Raw genomic sequence first — 21222 nt, forward strand, 5'->3', positions numbered from 1 at the left:
TTTTCTTCTCTGGTCTAGAAATGGATCCAGCCAAAGTAGAGGCAATTCAGTCATGGCCTCAGCCTCATACTCTCCGTGGGGTCCAAAGGTTCCTCGGATTTGCAAACTATTACAGAAAATTTATCAAAGGATTTTCTACAATTGTTGCCCCCATCACTGCGCTCACTCGTAAAGGTGCCAAACCCTCTAAATGGAAGCCTGGAGCTTCCAAGGCTTTTATCACTCTTAAGAGAAAATTTATCACAGCACCAGTGCTGGAAAACCAACTTTGCCTTTTACATTGGAGGTTGATGCCTCTTCCATCGGTGTAGGAGCTGTACTTTCCCAGGCAAAGAGTGATGGACAGTTACACCCCTGTGGGTTTTTCTCAAAAAGATTCTCATCGGCTGAACAAAATTATGCCATAGGGGATCAGGAATTATTGGCCATCAAGATGGCACTAGAAGAATGCCGTTATTTATTGGAGGGGGCAGTTCATATTATTAATGTTGTTACCGATCATAAAAATTTGCTTTATCTAAAAAATGCACAATGTCTTAATCCTCGGCAGGCCAGATGGGCATTATTCTTTGACAGATTTAATTATAAGTTGTCTTTCTCTCCAGGAGTAAAGAACCATCAAAGCAGATGCTCTTTCTAGGTCATGGGAAACAGAGGAGGAGTCCAGATCTTTTGAAGGAAGTCCAATTCTGGATCCAAGTGACTTTGCTGCTACCACAGTGCAAGTATCGGGGCCTCCAGGTAAAACGTTTGTCAGACCTAATTCAAGGAGTCAAGTCTTGCGGTGGGCCCGATTCAAAATTCTCCGGGCACCAGGGGTTCAAAAGACCTATGAATTATTGTCCCGAAAATATTGGTGGCCTGCTTTAAAAAAGGATGTGCAAGAGTATATTGCATCCTGTCCTCATTGTGCCCAAAATAAGTCATCTAATCTAGCGCCAATAGGTCCATTGACGCCACTCTTGATCCCACGGGGACCGTGGACTCATTTGTCGATGGACTTCATCACAGATCTACCATCCTCAGATGGTTATAGTACCATATGGGTGGTTATCGATCGATTCTTGAAAATGGAGCATTTCATACCTCTGAAGGGGTTACCTTCAGCTCACAAGCTTGCTGATTTGTTTATAAAAGAGATCTTCAGAGTCCATGGACTACCAGAAGAGATTGTGTCCGATCGAGGGGTTCAGTTTGTGGCCAAATTCTGGAGAGCATTGTGTAAAGTCCTCAAGATTCAACTCAACTTTAGTACAGCCTATCATCCACAATCTAATGGCCAAACGGAAAGAGTCAATCAGGATGTAGAAACATTTTTATGTTTACATGTGTCCTCTTCTCAAGATGATTGGGTTGAGGTATTGCCATGGGCCGAGTTTGGCCATAACAATCAGTATCACTCTTCTTCTACTCCTTTCTTTATTAACTATGGCTTCCATCCCAAGGTTCCTGATTTCCAGCAGCTTCCTTCGACATCTGTGCCAGCGGTAACCTTGACTTTCCAGCAACTGCGTCACCATTGGAGAAAGGTCAGGAAATCCTTGGTCGCCTCTCAAAGGTACAAAAAATTTGCCGATAGAAGAAGAAAAGCAGTTCCAAATGTAAAAGTAGGTGATAAGGTATGTCTGTCCACATGGAATCTTCGCCTTTGGGTCCCCTCAATGAAGTTTGCACCGCGGTTCATCTGTCCTTTTCCAATCATGCAGATCATCAACCCGGTTGCCTACAAATTAAAATTACCTCATTATTTAAGGGTTCCCAACTCTTTTCATGTCTCCTTACTCAAACCATTGATTCTAAACAAATATCATGCAAGTCTCCCCAAATCTCCTAAAGTCTTTACTCACAGGGACGTGGAATATGAAGTGGCTCGCATCCTGGACTCTCGTATAAGGTACAAGAGACTGCAGTGCCTAATCGACTGGAAAGGATATGGCCCAGAAAAAAGTTCTTGGACCAATGCCACAGAGGTACACGCACCCAAACTAATCAAAGATTTTCACAGGAAATGTCCAGCTAAGCCTAAGGAGTGTCCTGGGGCCACTCGTAAAGGAGGGGGTGCTGTCACGACCACCATGTCTGCCACCCATGCCTCCCACACTGACGCGCCATGATGCTGTGAACTCTGCCTGGGCCTTGCTGGACACGCTGCCTGGAGTGTACTGCACACACTTCCTGGTTCTGAAACCTGTCGCCTTCCCTGGCGGCGGCCATCTTGTTGGTTTCTCCAACCAGGCTGCACTACCAATTAACTTCAGCCAATAACAGTGCAGTTCTCCTTTTAAATACTGACCAGCTGGGCCAAACAGTCAGTCAGTACAATGATGTCCTTTCCCTAGGCATCTGACTCCCACTCCAGACTGAATCTACTCCTGCTTGCCTGCTGTGAAGACCATCCACCTGCAGAACCCTGCTGCCGCCTCTATGGTCCGGACAAGGTTAGTCCCCCAAAGGGGATCACCCTTTCCTCACCTGACGGTTACTTCCACTGCAACTCTCCCTGGTCACAGCTACTCAGGCCTGCTGCAATACTTCCCGGATTCATCCAATCATCCAACCATCCAACCATCCAATCACCCAATCGTCCAATCATCCAACCATCCAACCGTCCAATCACCCAATTATCCAATTGTCCAATCATCCAATTGTTCAACCATTCAATCATCCAATCTTTCATTCAATCATTCAATCTTCAATTCAATCATCTCTTCAAGTAAATCCTTCAAATCAACTATTCAAGTTTACGTTTATTCTTCAAATCTACACTTCAAGTCGTCTTCAGTTTTCAACCTCGTTATCCATCCACTACGAACTTTACAATAAGTTTTATATATCATTGACTCTGGTTATTTCATATTTTCAGTATTACCTTTGTGCCACAGTTCATCTTCTGTATCGCAGTATCTTTATTAAAACTGGTTTTCTTTTATCCAATTGCATCCCTCCCTTCTGTCGTCTATGCAAAAACCTTAGATCAAGGCACATAGCCTCCATTACACTGCAGCTGGTGCTACTGCTAGCGTGACAGTGGTCAGTTAATTGGTTGATGCGAGAAACTTGTATGGTGCATGGGAGGGTATTGTGTCCAGGCGTTTGTATTTTAGCTAATTGTGTGTGTTGATTGTGGTTGCGATTGTTCTCTAAGCAGTTGCCCTATGAGGCATAAGACTTGCTTTTTCCGAATGAAGGAATTTAAGCTTGAACAGTCTGAGCACTCGCACACTGGTTCGAAGCCAACACCCATTACTTCTAGCCACCACCCTTGTATACACCCTAGTTTCTGCTCAGTTTTGCCCAGTTTTGTGGCCACGCCCATCCATATGCCCACATAATGCCTACTTTGCTAGAGCTTGTTCGCTACCATATTTCTGTTCACAAGGTCGCATGCATGTATGGTTGAACAAACCTGCACATGCGCATTGCGGATGGTACTCATGCGTACTATGCAAAGATATGCAATTGGTGGGAATACGTGTCCAAACGAGTCAATAAGGGCCTTAGAACAGTATAAGATTATATTACTGTAGTTCATGGGGCAGACTGAACTACAGTAATATTAACAACAATGTGTATAAATTAGAGATGTGCGGTCCGGATTCTGAAGAATACGAACCGCTATGAACTTGGGGATCCGAGTATTTCCGAGGCGAGGCAATTCCCGCCAGACTCGGATACCAAAGCGAGGCCGAATGGCCCCTTCCCGCCGTCGGATTCTCACAAGACCTGGATTCCATATAAGGTGCCGAGCCAGTGGTTCGTCGCCATTATCTGGGATCCAGAGACAGGGAAACAGCACGCTCCGCTGGTGTGCTCAGTGCAAAGTCAAACAAGTTTACTTTAAAAAAAAAAGTAAAACTACATTGGGCAGCTCTGAGTGATAGTGGGCAGCTTTAGTGCAGCATTACAGTGATCAGCTTTGTTGTTTCATAGGCAGTGGGCAGCTTTGTTGTTTCATAGGCAGTGGGCAGCTTTGTTTTAAAGGCACTGGCTGTGGTCAGAGGCACCAGCTTTGTTTCAAAGTCAGTGGGCAGCTTTGTTTCATAGGCATTGGGCAGAGGCACCAGCTTTGTAGTTTCATAGGCAGTGGGCACCAGCTTTGTTTTAAAGGCACTGGCAGTGTGCAGAGGCACCAGCTTTGTTTCAAAGTCAGTGGGCAGCTTTGTTTCATAGGCAGTGGCAGAGGCACCAGCTTTGTTGCTTCATAGGCAGTGGGCACCAGCTTTGTTTCATAGGCACTTTAGGCAGTGGCCACAAGTTCTAATTGTATTTAAGTTTAGTAGCACCACCAGCAGTATTGTTTTAAAGTGTATAACTCCACATAACCCAGTGTGTGCAGTGCACTGCATACTGTACATCCACTGTGTGTAGTACAGTATATGCCGATACTGTGACTGTCGTCTATGGGCAGTATTCAATGAGAATACTGGTGACTTGCAGCGAATCCTGTTTAGGATTCGCTGCACATTCGCCACTGCTCGCTGCGTTCCGGAGCCTCGCCGGCTCCAGTATTCAATGAGTCAGGGGCTCGCTGCCCCTGACTGGCGAATTTTAACTCCTGCGGCAATGCCGCAGGGAGCCCGAGGATGGCGGCAGGCAGGGAGATGGAAGTCTCCCTGTCTGCCCCAGAACGTTTGTGGGGGGGAGGTGGGCTCCCCGGGATCCAGGCAGCACAGGCTGCCCCCCGGGGGTGCCAGCAGGGGACCGGGTATATTCACTACACCCGATCATGCATATGTAATGATCGGGGGAAGTGAATATATGAATATCTAATGAGCGGCTCGGCTCCGGCCCCGGCCCCCTGCTGGCTGGTCGGTGTAAAAAAAAAAAAATTATATATTTTTTTTAATTAAATATATATTCATGTGCTGTAAAAATAGCATGCCCCTCCTCAGAATAAAATTCCTGATTTTTTTACACCAATTGTAAAAAACGAAACACTTTATTTTAAAAGTTCACATTCCACTTCAACATAAAAAGATAGCGATTGCTACTCGGTGAATCATGGCGAAAAAAACCTTGAAATGTATTCGCCATCTGGTCAAAAATTCGCCTTACAGCACAAAATCGCCAAAACAACCTGGCGAATCAGCCTCATTGAATACCGCCCTATAGCTCCGTACCTCTGTTTATACGTTACTGTGACTGCTGGTACCCCATCTGTTTATACGGTACTGTGACTACTGTCCGCAGCTCCGTACCTCATCTGTTTATACGTTACTGTGACTGCTGGTACCCCATCTGTTTACTGTGACTGCTGTCCGCAGCTCCGTATCAGTTTATAAGGTACTGCTGTGACCGCAGGCCGTACCCCACTGTTTTTTTTAATTAATAAGATTATTAAAAGTTAAAAAAAAAGAAAAAAAAATTCTCTGTCCCACGTACTGTGACTGCTCTCTCCGTAGCTCCGTACCACATCTGTTTATAAGGTACTGTGAGTGCTGTCCGTACCCCATCTGTTTATAAGGTACTGTGACAGCTGTCCATACCCCATCTGTTTATACGGTACTGTGACTGCTGTTTGCAGCTCCGTACCAGTTTATAAGGTTCTGCTGTGACCGCAGGCCGTACCCCACTGTTTTTTTTTAATTAATAAGATTATTAAAAGTAAAAAAAAAAGAAAAAAAATTCTCTGTCCCACGTACTGTGACTGCTCTCCGTAGCTCCGTACCCCATCTGTTTATAAGGTACTGTGAGTGCTGTCCGTACCCCATCTGTTTATAAGGTACTGTGACAGCTGTCCGTACCCCATCTGTTTATACAGTACTGTGACTGCTGTCCGCAGCTCCGTACCAGTTTATAAGGTACTGCTGTGACCGCCGGCCGTACCCCACTGTTTTTTTTAAATGAATAAAATTATTAAAAGTTTGAAAAAAGAAAAAAAAATTCTCTGTCCCACGTTCTGTGACTGCTCTCCGTAGCTCCGTACCATCTGTTTATAAGGTACTGTGAGTGCTGTCTGTACCCCATCTGTTTATAAGGTACTGTGACAGCTGTCCATACCCCATCTGTTTATACGGTACTGTGGCTGCTGTCAGTACCCCATCTTTTTATACAGTACTGTGGCTGCTGTCCATACCCCATCTTTTTATATGATACTGTGACTGCTGGTACTCCATCTGTTCATAAGGTACTGTGACTGCTGTCCGTACCCCATCTTTTTATACAGTACTGTGGCTGCTGTCCGTACCCCATCTTTTTACACTATAAAGCCAGATAGTGGTCTTATTAGATATTAAACTGATAAAAACAGATACACAGCACACTCACAGACCAACTCAGCGCTGTACAAAACGCTCACTGCTCCTCGGCTGGTGGTAAACAACACAATAAAGCCAGATAGTAGTCTTATTAGATATTAAACTGATAAAAACAGATACACAGCACAGCACACTCACAGACCAACTCAGCACTGCACGAAACGCCCACTGCTCCTCGGCTGCACATCGTAAACACGATCAAGCCAGATAGGGGTCTTATTGGGTTTTTAACTGAACATGTATGATTAGGAAGGAAGACTGGTAATAATCCTAGAGTTTAGCAATCAGATTAAACTTATTGTGAAATATTTTTTATTATATTTTCTAAGCAAAACAAGTATAAAATATAAAAAACAAACATGAAGATTAATTACAGTGACTTTTTTTAACTGTTATTGGGATACAGAAAGGTTTTTGTCTTAAAACATTAAAGAAAAATAAGTGCTTAAAAACAGTTACATGCTCTTTAAGCTAAAAGCTATACTTACAAATCTCCTAAATTCTAAAACTCTTCAAAATGCACAACACAAAAACATAAACAAAGGAAAATATTTTAAGTGTTTTTTGTTATTATGATGTTAGAATGTAGAAGGCCTAAAACTGGGTTGACCATACATGGCTGATGGATCAGACATGGCTACTGGGTTAGTGTCATAAGGGAGAGGAGGCTGCACACTGGGGGTCATATTATAAACTGGCCACATGGGCCTTGTTGTTGTCAAGGAATTAGGCTAGTTATCAGTTGGCAAATTAATATCATTGCTGTTATTCTGTGTTGCCATCCCCTGAAGAGTGTTGACCAACAGACAGAGACTACCAATCAGATCGGCATAGACACTTCCTGAGCTACAGAGCCTTGCTCCTTGGGGGAAAGCCAGATAGGTGGCAGCCCCTGTTCCATCATATGAAGGTCTTCTCTCTCCACATCATCTATTATAGATGAAAAGATGTCACCGGGGACATCCATGATCTCCTCTTTCTCTATCCTACTTCTTTTTGGATAGGATGTCCAGGATGGATGAATGGATGGGTGGGAAGAAGGAGGCCTATCAACAGCTGGGGATGGTCAGCATGAAGATCAATGAATTCCCAGACAGTTTCTGGACAGAATCTGGACAGAATGAATACCATGAATTTCTCAAATAATCCCATTGGGCTGCAAGTTAGTGGGATCCACGTGGTATTCCATCTCCTGACTTTCATGACCTCCGCACCGCTGTCTCCGGGGCTGTCACTCAGAACAGCGGCTGCTAATGCAGCTTTTTGTTGCTGTCACACGGATACCTGTTGACTTGAGTCCATGGGGTCTTCCTACTTCCCCAGATTAAATTTATTAATAATAACACAATCAAGCCAGATAGGGGTCTTATTAGATATTAAAAAACAGTTACACGCTTGCAGAACAAGTCAGTACTGCATGAAACGCCCACTGCTCCTCGACTGCACATCATAAACACGATCAAGCCAGATAGGGGTCTTATTGGGGCCTAGATTTTCAAACTGTCATCCTGTCTGCCGCTGCAGTGCCACTCCTAGATGAGCCACTTGCTTGTGCCGCACATTTGTGTCACTTATCATAGTTATCCAGCTACCTCGGTACAACCTTTTGCCCTAAAAGCAATATTGTGAGGTGTTCAGAATAGACTGGAAATGAGTGGAAATGAATGTTATTGAAGTTAAAAATAGCTTAGGTGCAAAAAAAAAATAATTCTGTGATTTTAGCTGTTTTTATGAGTTTAAAAAAAAAATACAGATCCAAAACCAAAAAGGCCGGTTTTGGCAAAACCGAATACAGATCCAAAACCGGAGGCAGATACAGATCCAAGACCAAAACCAAAACCGCAAAAAGTGGCCGGCGCACATCTCTAGTATAAATAGAGAATGTTTTATTTGCATATTTATTATTTGACATGTATTTATTAACAGCAAAATATTTGCATCTTCCCTCATTTTACATTCTATTGGCTATTGTTGCAGTGTGCAAAGAGTGTCCAGCTGGCACAGAAGCAGTGCTCGGATATGAATACAAATGGTGGAATACACTGCCTGTGAACATGCACAGTAGAGTTATGAGTGGGCTTAACTTTGAGTATCAAGAAGAATCAGGTAAGTACATACACAAAACCTCATCTTTAATTGAAGACTCAGGGCCTTACTTAAGGGGTGTACACACATGGGGGTTATTCTGCTCTGTTTGCACGAACCGTACGTTCATACGGGGACAGATGTTTGGCGTATGGGCATGCAAAGCCACATTTCTGTGCATGTACATATGCTGGGTGCGTGCAGCCATGGCGAACAGTCTGCATGGGAAAGTAGCATATAGTCACATCCATGGGAACGCCGAGCATTTCATGGGCATTCCCATAAAAATGCTGGGTATTCCCATGAAAATTGCCCGGTGACGTGGGTGCCAGGGGTGGGCAGCTGACATCACTAGATGTCAGCTGCCCACTCACTTTCTTCCAAATGCCCACGCACATCTAAGGTTACCTCAGAGTATCCTTAGATGTGCATGTGTCTTCCACATCATTCGATCGACGGCGACCATCAAATGATGTGGGTGTTCCCCCACAGCCCTTGAATGGATGTTTATGTAAAAACAGCCTTGCAAATCAACCAAAATACGGTCCATGGGCTATAGCTGTGAGATTTTCACTAAGCGATTTTGCTTTGTCAAAATCTCCCAGTCGCTGCTGGAGATAAGCCGGCAGCCCCCATGCGTAAAGCCAAATATCCACTGCAGCATCTAGCAAGACTATTCTTGCCTGCAGTGTCTATTTGGCTGGGCGATAGCGATGCTGTGAGGATATTTGTGATATTCAGAGTATTATGGTAATGAGTTTTTTGTCTGCTTAATAGAGATTTGGGGCTCTGTGGTTAGTGTCGGTGTCACTGGGGTAGTATGTGACATGTAAAGGTTTGTGGTTTGTCACAGCATGTCTGGGGGCCACCAGAATGCCAAGTCTATTAAAACCAATAGCTTCCACACAAGTATAGTGATAGATTAATCATGCATATTTTGGTGTTGGTTCTGCCTACCTTTCATTTTGTGCGGCCAAGTGAAGCCACTTTTACACATTTTTCCAAGGCCAATATTCGTTACCAATTTGCCCCTGCCCACTGCTGTGTGTCATATTGTGAACTACAGTAGGCTTAATGTGAAGGAGGGAGCCCAAACTATGTTTGTGCACCTGGGCCAACCACTCACATACTACACATAGTAAGAGCCATGGTGGGGATTAATGCATGACAACAGTGCTGTGAGGAGGTAATACTAACCATTACACCATCAATGCTACCCATATGGAGAATGATATTATGAATTTAGAAAAATAATAATGGCATATAGCACTTTCCTACAGTACATGAGAATGGTGCAAGACAGACAAGATTTTCAAGCATGGTTTAGAGTCAGAGGAGTTGGAGCATACTGTACAGTATGTTATGAGCTGGATATGCGCTGGATTACTTTGCACAATGTGAGTCATACTGTCATATCATCTCAAACAGGACATAAATGTTCTGGGTGTACTTAGTAATTAGAACCTAGTGGTGCAAAGCTGTGTGATCAGCACTTCTTCCTCTACTCAGCTTATTTCACAGGATAATCATGGGACGTGACTGGGATGAATTAATAAGAGTTTTCACTCTGAGGAGATCATTTGTGACAGATAAATAGCAGTTTCAATAGAAATTCTGTATGTGTAACTAAAGGCTACATAAACATCCTAGCAACTGATGTGTGACCTTGTGTTTGCATAATAATTAACACTTAACTTAACTTGAACCTAAATAATTACTCGGAGACTATGGTTTGCTAGCTCTATTTATTAAAACACTTTAAACTAATTTCATTGAATGTAATTAATGGTGGCCAAGAAAGAACAGCTTATTATTTAAGCTCCACCCATAACTATCCTACCTTATCAACAAATATCCTAACAACAAGCGTCGCTGTCCCCAACCAGGTGATCCAGCAAAGGCCTATAGTCAATGAAGGTGAGCGCACCAAAAAAACAACTATATAACCTCTCTCCACATCTGTACCACCCTATCTCTCCCCAGCATCTGTCCCTCTCTCCCCATATCTGGCACCTTCTTTGCCCAGCATATGCAGATCTGCACCCCTGTCCCCAGCATCTGTCCCCCCTCTACCTGCCCATCATATCTCCCCCCTCTGTTTGCCCAGCATTTGTCCCCCTCTCTGCCTATCTTCTGCCCCCCCCTTTTGTTGCCCATCTTTGAAGCCCCTACCTCTCTGCCCAGCAACTGTCCCATATCCCCACATCTGTCCCCCCTCTACACACCATTTATACATGTGTGCTGTCCCTTTATTAAATATAGAGTTTGCGGGAGGGCACGGGACACCCTAGCACTGGCCCTGCTACCAACCTAGCAGCCCAGTGAATAAAGGAGAGGCCAACTACCCACATCCTGAGCCTATCGCACACCATACCTAATGAGGAAAGAAATAAGTAGAAGGAGATTTAGTATCAACTTGTAAAGCAATAGGTGACATCATATACATAGGAGGATCTGGCAAAAAAATTGTAGGAGCACAATTTGGTGCTATAGAACAATGCTTCAATGCTAATTGAAGCCACACCAAGACACAAAGGGTAATGACAACAAACAAGGGGGGGTGGAATGGAAGGTAAAAAGGGACATGGGGGTTCGGCTGAATTATAAGAGCCAAATTCAGTCTGTCAGTTGAGATAAGAAAGCCTAAAAACAATGGACAATCTGCTGCCAGCAGCAGAACGTAGCTAATAGCCGAGTAGGATAGACAAAGGGGGGTACACAGATGCCAGGCAACCATGCAACAACATGACTTGCAACTTAAATAGCAACCACCTCAGGGCAGAAGATGGGGACGAATGTATCATTTATTGCTCGTGGACCATCAACGGCCTAATGCCTTAATGTCCCCCCAGAAGAAATGCATTCTGAAATCACCAGGCGAGCCATCCGAGGATGGCCTGAATGATGCATAAAGCTCAGCAAGTGGTACAGGGCAAATGACCATGAGAAAGGAGGGGCCCAAAGCCACCCACTTGCCCCTGCCTTCTGATCCATCTTAGAACTATCTGACATCCCCACCCTTCCAGAGAAGTCCTTCCATACCATCTGTGACAGAATGGACTGTCCCTGGTCCATTCTGACAATATTGTAGCACAAAATTGAACAGTGTGCTATAGTTCTTAAACAGGGTCAGTTGTGATGTTCTATTCCAGTCACTTTTTGTAAAGACACTAAGGACATAAAGCTGGGAGGAGCTGGAGCCCCTCTGATGTCACAAATGGCTATAAGGGGTTAAAACAGGGAGTGACTGACTATCATCCCCCATCACCGAATTATTAAGTGCATCGAGATCCCTTTGTTCTCCCCTAGGAGTGAGTCAGACACTGCGGTAGGGAAACAGCAGTGGGGATCTCTTCCTGACACATCTCTGTTACAGATCCACATTGAGCTCTACCAATTAAGGGAGACCATCCACTGCCGGAGGGACTGTAGTGGTGGAAATTGGAACCATTTTATAAAATAATCTTCAAGAGAGCTGAGGGTGTGTGTGAGTTGGCTTCTAAAAGCTACTGGACTTGGAATTCTCTGCTCCGTGGGAACATTGTGACAAACTGGATTACAAACCTCCCTTGGGATTTAAGACTTGTTTGCTCTGCCTGGTTTAGAGAGTGTGTAGTAAGTAACTATATAATAAAAATTGTTTTATCTTTATATGTCTCTTGTCTGCATGACCTGACCCAGAAGTCCCAGAGTATGCACTGTGAGTGTATGCGCTAACACTCTGGGTCTTCACACCGTCAAAGCCTGCCGATAGGTCTGAAGTGTAGAAAGGACAACGGAGAGTTCAGCTAAACCCTCCAGGCCAGCCTAATAACCTGCCAAACATAAGAGGGGCAAAGCACCCCAACAGTATCAGCACCAGGGGCAAATAAAATGGAACCTGTCCCACTGAAACCTCGATAAAGCAATAGCCACCTTGTTGTCTACAAAAGGTACATGGTGCACGTGCTGATTGTTAATTGCGTGCACTGTGCTGTAATTGTCGCACCAGAAAAGAATGCTGCAATCGCGCAATTGACCACCCCAAATCTCCATAGCCACCATGATGGGAAGCAGCTCAAGAAATACCATGTGCCTAGTAAGCCCTTCCTGAAACCACACCTGAGGCCAAGCAGTAGTGCACTATGAGCCCCCTAGAATCCGCCGCATCAGTATACAGTTGAAGCACAGCATTGGTGACAGAAGGGGCCAGTCAGATCCAAACACCATTAAAATCCTCCAGGAAGGAGGACCAAACTGGCAAATTCCCTCTGAATCTCAGCAGACAAACAAATCCAGTTATGGGATTTGGCGACCCCTGCCATGGCCCATTCCAACTTTCTGCAGAACAACCTGCCCATAGGTATGACCCTGCAGGCAAAGTTAAGCAGGCCCAAAAGCGATTGGGCTTGCCACAAAATGACCTTGCGTGCAGCAATGCAGGACTTAATGGAGTACCTGAGCTTGACCAACTTATACTGATGAAGGCAGTAACAGTCTTGAACAACATCAATCAGTATACACAGAAATGATAAACATTATACTGGACCCTCAGTTGTTCTGCTTTGCCTATCGCCAATGAGAAAACAGTCAGAATCAGCAGACCCAATGCACAGGAAATCATAAAGGTAATGCAAAAAGGTACTGAACTTCTCAAAAACAGGCACAGGAAACTGAACAGTTCATCAGCAAACATTTGTCAATGAAATATTCAGCGACTATGCGAAAGCCCATAAACCGAAAAGCATCTGGTTGAATCGGAAGCAGGTGAAAAGTCTACTCGACATCAATCTTAGCCATGAGAGCCCCAGGGCCAAATGATCACACCATATCCAGAGCATTGTCAAGACTGATACGCCACTGAAGAGTGTTTAGGTGGAATGGCATAGTTTACACCTTCTCCAGCACCACCCCACCAGAAAGATAATCAAATTCTCTATGGGGGCTGTGCGAAAGGACCTGCCATGTGATCCAGATGTATTTCCTTGTCAAGGTTATCCTGCAACATGCTGGGGAGAACGCAGGCCGACTGCAAGTTTTGAAAGGAACCAACCTGCACTTCCCCCCACATGGGCAAATGGAAACCATAACTAAACCCATTCAACAGAAACTGAGAAGCCTCCCAATCAGGGTACCAATGCAACTTGGCTATGGCATCTACTTGCACGGGGGTCTGCGCTCTACCTAGAGGGGCCGGAAGCAGGCAGCTTCATGGGGGCAGAAAGCCCTGACCGCTGGGCAGGGCGCCTGCTTTCAAAGCAGTTTGAGGCAGGGTGAGACGTCTCACAATGGAAGCAGAGGTGTTGAAAAGGACAGCGCTGCCCCAGAGGGCAGAAGGAATTGTTAAAGGCAAAGCACTTGCTTTCAGCAGGGCCAGGCGCCCTGGCCGCCCTGCCGGTCCAAATTGCCATGCTCGAGGAGCTTCCCCTGAGGGAAATTGAGTCCCCAGTGACAGCTGAGATTGGTCAGAGACCAGCCTTGTACCCTTACATAGTTACATAGTAGATAAGGCTGAATAAAGACCTGCATCCACTAGTTCAACCTAGGTTTTTAAAGTTCATCCCTTGGTGTAAAGTATGTTCTGAAATTTTTAAAGAAAGATTTTGATTCTTATTTGTACCCATGGATGTTTTTAACTAATCAATGTTTATCCAACCTTATTTTAAACGTATTTATTGTCTCCGCCGACACCACTTCTCCCGGAAGAGAGTTCCAAAGTTTGACTGCTCTGACCGAAAAGAAATGTTTTCTTCTAAGGGAACTAAAACTTTTTTCTTCTAATCTAAACTCATGTCCTTGATTCCTTTCTAGCAGTAAAAAGGGTGTTTGACAGTTCCTTATAATGGCCCCTGATATATTTGTACATGTTCAGCATATCCCCCCTTAAACGTCTCTTCTCTAGTGTAAATAGTCCCAAATTGCTCAAAAGTGACTGGAATAGAACATCTTGTAATTAACAGATGGAGCTGGTCTCTTTCTTGCAGGGGCTGGCGATTCTGTAACCAGCCCCCGCCAGTGGCTGGCTCCTGCCAGGGGCACATGCGCACAAGACGCTTGTGTGCGCCCCATGGCTACGGAGCTTTCTCCGCCGCCTCCCCCGGTGCCCCTCGCCGCCCCGCCATCCCCCTTATCCCTGCCTGTCTCCCTGAAGAGGAGACGGGCAGGATGCCGCTGCGGCACAGTCCTGAAACTGGGACACGCATGCGTGTGAGACACATGCGCGTCCCAGTCAGATGGAGCGCCTCTGCGCTGGCAATCGCCAGCGCAGGCATGCTGGCGATCCCCGGGCAAGGTTTAGAGGCACTCAATCTGTAGATTCTCCATACCCCTAATTAGCTTTGTTGCACTTGTCTGGATTTTTTCTAATTCTATGATGTCCTTTTTATAGTGCGGGGCCCAATACTGCACTCCATATTCAAGGTGTGGTCTAACCAAAGCTTTGTATAGTGACATAATTACTTTTGAGTCCCTAGTTTCCATGCCCCTTTTAATACATGCCAGAATTCTTTTGGCCTTTTTTGCTGCTATATGACATTGAGCACTACACCCCAGTTTGTCATCTATTTGGACTCCCAGATCCTTTTCCAGTACTGAATTACCGAATGTCTCCCCGCTTAGTTTATAACTAGCACACTGGATATGTCTCCCAAGGTGCATAACCTAATTTTCCACATTTTTGCCCACTCATCTAGATTGTCAAGATCATTTTGATGCGTGGCGACATCTACTATTGAATTAATAACTCTGCTCAATTTTGTATCATCTGCAAAAATGGAAACATTCCTGAGTAACCCCATCCCAATATCGTTGATAAAAATGTTAAATGAAATGTGTCCAAGAACTGAACCCTGTGGCACTCCACTTATTACTGGTGTCATATTTGATATGGCACTGTTCACAGTTACTCTTTGTTCTCTATTACATAGCCAGTTCCCAAGCCATCCTTGCCTACCCTTCTGGAATAGCCGGGAACCTCCCGGAAATCGGGCCCTTCTCCCAGCCCCCTGGGAAGGTGGGCAAGTTTTCTGCATTCTGCTAATTGCCCCCGATCCCCCCTTGCCTGCTGGTGTAATTACCTGAAATCGCGGGTCCGTGAAGAGGGGGCGTGGCTAAAATTATGCGATCACGGCATATTGCATCATTTAAGCCCTGCCCCCTCTCCGCGGCCCGCGAATCGCTGAGTTTTCCGGCATGGGGGCAGGGCCAAGTGATGTCATACTTGCTCCCGCCCCCCCTGACGTGTTGCCTCTCCGGGCTTCTCCCAGAGAGGTGAAATTAAAAGTAGGCAAGTATGCCTATAGAGACCATTAGAACAGAAAAAGGTATATAGAACTAGACATACAGTAACAGCAATAGAAGAACTAAAACAGAACACAATTAACAGCACAATTCTTAGTACACTATATAGCTGAGATGTAGGGAAGTGAATGAGAAGAGGTGGATAAGAGAGATGTAATTGAAATGCAGGAAGAGTGCTGTGAGAACAGGAGGGAAGAGGACCCTGCTCTAGAAGGAGGGGGAGACAGACAGCTGACATGAGGTGCAGGTAAGGAGCCCTGAAGGCAAGAATGGCAGGGATGGTCAGAACATGATGCAGCAGGTAGAGAGAATGGGCAAAGTAGTCCTCTCCCTCCTCCTATCCTCCTCTCCCCCCTCCACCTGCACCCCTGACCCCTAACAGGCCTGCACTGTGGCCCATGCCACAACATAGTTTTTTTTACCAAAAAACTGGTGAACCGGGCACTATCAGTGGTTTCTGTATTTATTTTACAAATAGCAGCTGCTTGAATGTAGCTATAGTGAACCACAGATAAGGTTACAGAACATACAAAAAAGTGAAGCAGCGCTAAAAATTATACACAATTTATTTAGACATTTGTATGATAAAATGAAGAAATTTATAAAAAATAATAACAATTTAATAACAATTGGAACTCTCCTGTTTTAGACCAATTCACCAATATTAAGCGGTATGATATGTCCCTTCCAAGTGTTCTATATTGGGAGGTATTTAGCTGTATTTAATGTGGAAGTCTCTCACCATCAGATGTATGATAGGGTTTCTGGCTTTAGGGTCCAAAGAAGTCCTCACTATGGTGCGGCTGTGCACTGGTGGTAATTTGCCGCTGGAGGGTACTTGTAGGAGCCTTTATGATTGCCTTCCCTTGGAGTTCTGGATGGAGGTTTCCTTCAGTCTTGATAAACAGCTTTAATCTCACCCCTTTGGTGATAATTTGGATGGTTCACTTAGGTATGGTCGGGGCGCTTTGGTGATGGTCAATTCTGGATATTGCAGGAGGTCCCTTCTATAAACACCAACGTGTTTCGCTGATTTGATGTCAGCTTTTTCAAGGTGAACTTTGAAAAAGCTGACATCAAATCAGCGAAACGCGTCGGTGTTGACCATCACCAAAGCACCCCGACCATACACTGATTAAATAGCAATCCACATTTTTGTAATCCACACTTAAACTTACTCCACCCACAACAAATGCATACCTCCCAACATGACCATCTTCAGGAGGGACAGAATGCTCTGTTACTTGACTTCCCTCTTAATTTATGATTGCCATCACTTGTGGTGAAATGCCTTTCTTATCAATTAACCTGTTTAAAACAGATGATGGTAATCATAAAATTAGAAGGAAGTCTAGCAACAGAGCATTGTGTCCCTCCTGGAATTGGTCATGTTGGGAGGTATTCAAATGGTTGATCAAAGGTGTGATCAATATCGTACCACTGCCCCCTCTACTACAAAGAGATTTCCTGCTTGGGTACAGACTGCAGCAGAAATTGCTAAACACAGTATATTCTAAGTTCCGTTTACCCAATAAAGTTCAATAAGTGTGTGGAAGATACAGCATAGAAAGGTGCAGTTTGAAGGTGAAAATGTTCAATTCCGTTTACCCAATAAAGGACCTTAAGGTCCCCATACACGCTGCGATAAGTCCCATCTGCAGTGCCCATTTTTAGAAACAAATTTGTACTGCAATCATATCTGAATAAGGGCCAAAGTTTAATAAGTGTGTGGAAGATACAGCATAGTGCAGTTTGCAGGTGAAAATGTTCAGTTCCGTTTACCTGAGGAGACAGGGAAGTTGAGGTCAGAAGAATTCCAGTGTATATCCAAGGTTATATTAATATGAAGTACTTAACACTAAAAATACTTTACAGCTATGAATGCTATACAGCCAGAAGGCTATACAGCCAAAAATACACTTTAAGTACAGTACATGTACACTTTAAATACAAGTTTAAGACTTCTTTTCTGTTTTCCAGGGTGGGAAGTGGCTGGAGATTATATTTATACATCTGCCGGATCTTCAGATAATGATTACATGGTACTCACACTGAACATACCTGCTTTCAGGTAACAAGTGCAGCAATCAGCCTACAAATAAAACTGTAATAGCGCATTGCTTTTTTGTAAAATTTACTCCTTTCTTTTATTCAGCCCCCCACGCAGAGTAATTGAAGACAACGAAAGTAATGAGATGTCCCATATCACATTTGTGTTTGATATGAAATGTTCCATGGTCTGTCAACTCTTCTTCATGATGGTATGTTAAATAGTGGCTATAGTCTAAAGAACTATTGCAGATCATTTTGATCTAGAATTCTGCTAATTGTAACAAATATGTCACAGTTTGTACACAAAATTGAAACACATTTTAGAGCACCTTACTGAGAAAAAAGTACTGTGGTCCTATTTATTTCAGTCTGATACATTTTTAAGCCTAAATATGAAATGTAAAATATATGAATTTAGAAACCAGCTCTTGTCAGGAGATACGCTCCAATATGATCAATAGTGAAAGCTTCCGGACTCACAGCAGGTGTCTATCCCTCAAGCTGATTGAAAACCCTGCTCCTTTCTCAGAGACACATAAAGCCAGATTCGGCAGCTAGACTACAGGAGTGTTTTTGGGTTATGCTGCTTTCACACCGCATAAACGGCATTGACTCGGTTATACCCCTTTTACACCAAGGAAAAACCCAGGTTGGACCCAGGTCGGACCCAGATCAGTGTTGGTGTAAAAGGGACCAATCCAGGTCCATTGACACTGGACTCCTACCAAGGTCCTGACCAGGGTGGAACACTGGTCGGACCTGGGTCGTGAGCGGTGTAAATGGTCCCAAGCCAGGTTGGGACATCCAGGTATTCTGAAAGGATACCAGAAGCACGGGACGCCTTTCCATAAGTCAGTGCCATGTGTTCCACAGTGCATTGCAGCAGTAAAAGACAGCAGCCAGTGCGGACAGTGCACACAGGCTGCTACCTGGCACTCCACAGGTGGACTGGCTACAACCCTATCTGGCACTAGGAATCAGCACTGTCAGACAGTAGCAGGACCATGAGCTTAAAGGAGGAGGGTGCGTGAAGTGCCTCCCACTCCAGTGACTCCATTTATTTAGGGATGTATACCCTACCTACAGAAATTTATGTTCTTTTTTGGGGGGGAGGGGGGCTGGGGGGAGGGGTATGGATTGTATGGTCAACCTAAAGATTGTCGACAGTCATTAGGTCGACACCACTAGGTTGACATACTGCAAGGTCGACAGGGGTCTAGGTCAACATGGGACAAGGTCAACAGGTCATTAGGTCGACACAAGCATTAGGTCGACATGGTCTATGTTGGCAGTCAAAAGGACAACATGGGGTTTTTCACTGGGTCTTTTTTACCCGAATGTCGACACAGTCGACATGGACACAGTTTTAAGTGTCCATGCTCTCGGCACACTATTTTATTCTCCCACCATGCCCTAGTGCAGTGATGGCTAACCTTGACACTCCAGCTGTTGTTGAACTACACATCCCAGCATACCCTGCATCAGTTTTAGCTTGGCCAAATAGTAAAACTGTAGCAGGGCATGCTGGGATGTGTAGTTCAAAAACAGCTGGAGTGTCAAGGTTAGCCATCAAGGGTCTAGGATATCATTTGTCCCTGTTTTTGGTCCCAAAACAGGGACCAAAAACCCAAACCTAGTGGTGCCAACCTAACAGCAGACCCCATAGAGGGAGTTACATTTATTTATCCATGCTGGTTACAATTGTGATTAATCTTAGATTATACACAAGTTTACTAACAAAAGACATACTGTACTGTGAAAACACTGCATCTTTAGCATTTGAATTCATACTTTTTGATCTATTTAAACTACTGTACCTACCGGTAACAGGACAGATTTATAATACAATATATAAGTGTATTCAAATGTGCCATCTGCCCGCCACCTTATTTTAAAACACCTGTATTGTCGTTCTTTCACTTACATGTTTGGTCTTAATATTTCGTAATTTTTATTTTTGTTATAATAAAAGTTTAATTTTAATTGAATTTAAGGACAGTCCTTTTCCTTTTTCTCTACACATGATGGGATGGGCCTTCCTCTGGGGGAGCCCAGGGTGAGAGGCTGACTTCTATGCTTTGCATAGGAGTTGATCAGTAGCACTACCGATGCTTGGGTGTGGGAAGTTGTGTCCCAGGGGTACTTGGTGTCTTTCAAAAAGCGCCCTCCCCACATTTTTCTGCATGGGCTTCCCATCAGAGCTTCACAAATCGGACAATCTCAAGGTGCTATAGTCCGAAGTGATAGTGCCTGTTTCTTAGCACCAGAAGGGTCTAGGACCTTGATGGCTAACCTTGACACTCCAGGTGTTGTTGAACTACACATCCCAGCATGCTCTGCATTAGATTTAACATGGCCAAATAGCAAAACTGAAGCAGAGCATGTTGGGATGTGTAGTTTAACAACAGCTGGATTGTCAAGGTTAGCCATCAAGGGTCTAGAATATCATTTGTTCCTGTTTTTGGTCCCAAAACCAAACGGGACCCAACATTTACAGTTCAGGCACTCCCATTTGGCTTAGCCACAGCACCAAAGATTTTCACAAAAAACATAGCAGTTAGTGCAGCACATCTTCACCATCGGGGCATACGAGTGTTCCCTTACCTGGATGACCTTCTACTTGTAGCAATGTAACCAGAGATGATGTCCAATCAAACAACATTGACACTCCTTCAACAACATGGGTGGAGCCTCAACTGGGAAAAATCCTCCATGGTCCCATTGCGGAGGATGCTGCATCTAGGTGCAATACTGGATGCCAGTGCACAATGACTGTTTCTGACAACAAACAAGTGTCAGAACTTGTAGATGAAAATCTGTCCGTTTCTTCAACACCCCAGTGTCTTAAATCATCAGGCGATGCAAGTTCTAGGCCTGATGGTGTTGATGTACGACATGGTCGAATGGGCGCAATGTCGCCCGCTACAGCATCTGATTCTATTCGGGTGCGATGGCCAGCCGCACCAGATCAGGTCACAATTCATGACTCTGACTCCAGTAGTGTGAGTATCTTTGACATGGTGGCTAAACGCTCATCACCTAAAAAGGGTTCTTCTAACTATCGATGCAAACCGGAGAGGCTGGGTTGCTGTAGTAGAATCTCGATCATTGGTGCTACTAAGCATCATTGTCCCCTCGCTGGCTCACTTCGCTTGCCACATTTCAGGCTCGGTGGCTCGCTTTGCTCACCACAACTTTACTAAAGTTAATAGACGGTGTGGTGGACACAGGAGGGTGATGTGGCTTTCAGAATAGAAGGCTAACGTAACTTCCATAGCGGTGGCCACAAAGATGAGGAAGTACCACCTGATCCTTACAAGGAAAATGGATTTGGGCAGAAGCTCAATTATCCATCAATATTCTGGAGCTGCGGGCAGTGTACAATGTACTATGCCAATCACATAACTTTCTCCAGGGCCGACCGGTGTAAAAGGTATCAGAATTACTGACTTGGGCCAAACAACATGTCCCAATGTTGTCGGTGGTGTGTATTCCTGGAATCTTGAACTGGGAGGCGGACTTCCTAAGTCACTAAGTCACCCGGGAGAAT

The 21222-nt window shown here is 44.6% G+C and overlaps 1 protein-coding gene across 1 annotated transcript in view; it reads left to right on the forward strand.

The window, feature by feature from the left end:
* ELAPOR1 (endosome-lysosome associated apoptosis and autophagy regulator 1) overlaps positions 1–21222 on the forward strand; it is a 514464-nt gene that overhangs the window by 339239 nt on the left and 154003 nt on the right. Inside the window, exons 10-12 of the mRNA XM_083173204.1 lie at positions 8235–8363; positions 17601–17691; positions 17776–17881. Of these exons, the coding sequence (XP_083029330.1) occupies positions 8235–8363; positions 17601–17691; positions 17776–17881 (326 nt within the window). The remainder of the gene's footprint in view (positions 1–8234; positions 8364–17600; positions 17692–17775; positions 17882–21222) is intronic.

The sequence above is a fragment of the Crinia signifera genome, chromosome 2 (genome assembly GCF_055691185.1).
Source record: "Crinia signifera chromosome 2, ASM5569118v1, whole genome shotgun sequence".
Lineage (NCBI taxonomy): Eukaryota > Metazoa > Chordata > Amphibia > Anura > Myobatrachidae > Crinia > Crinia signifera.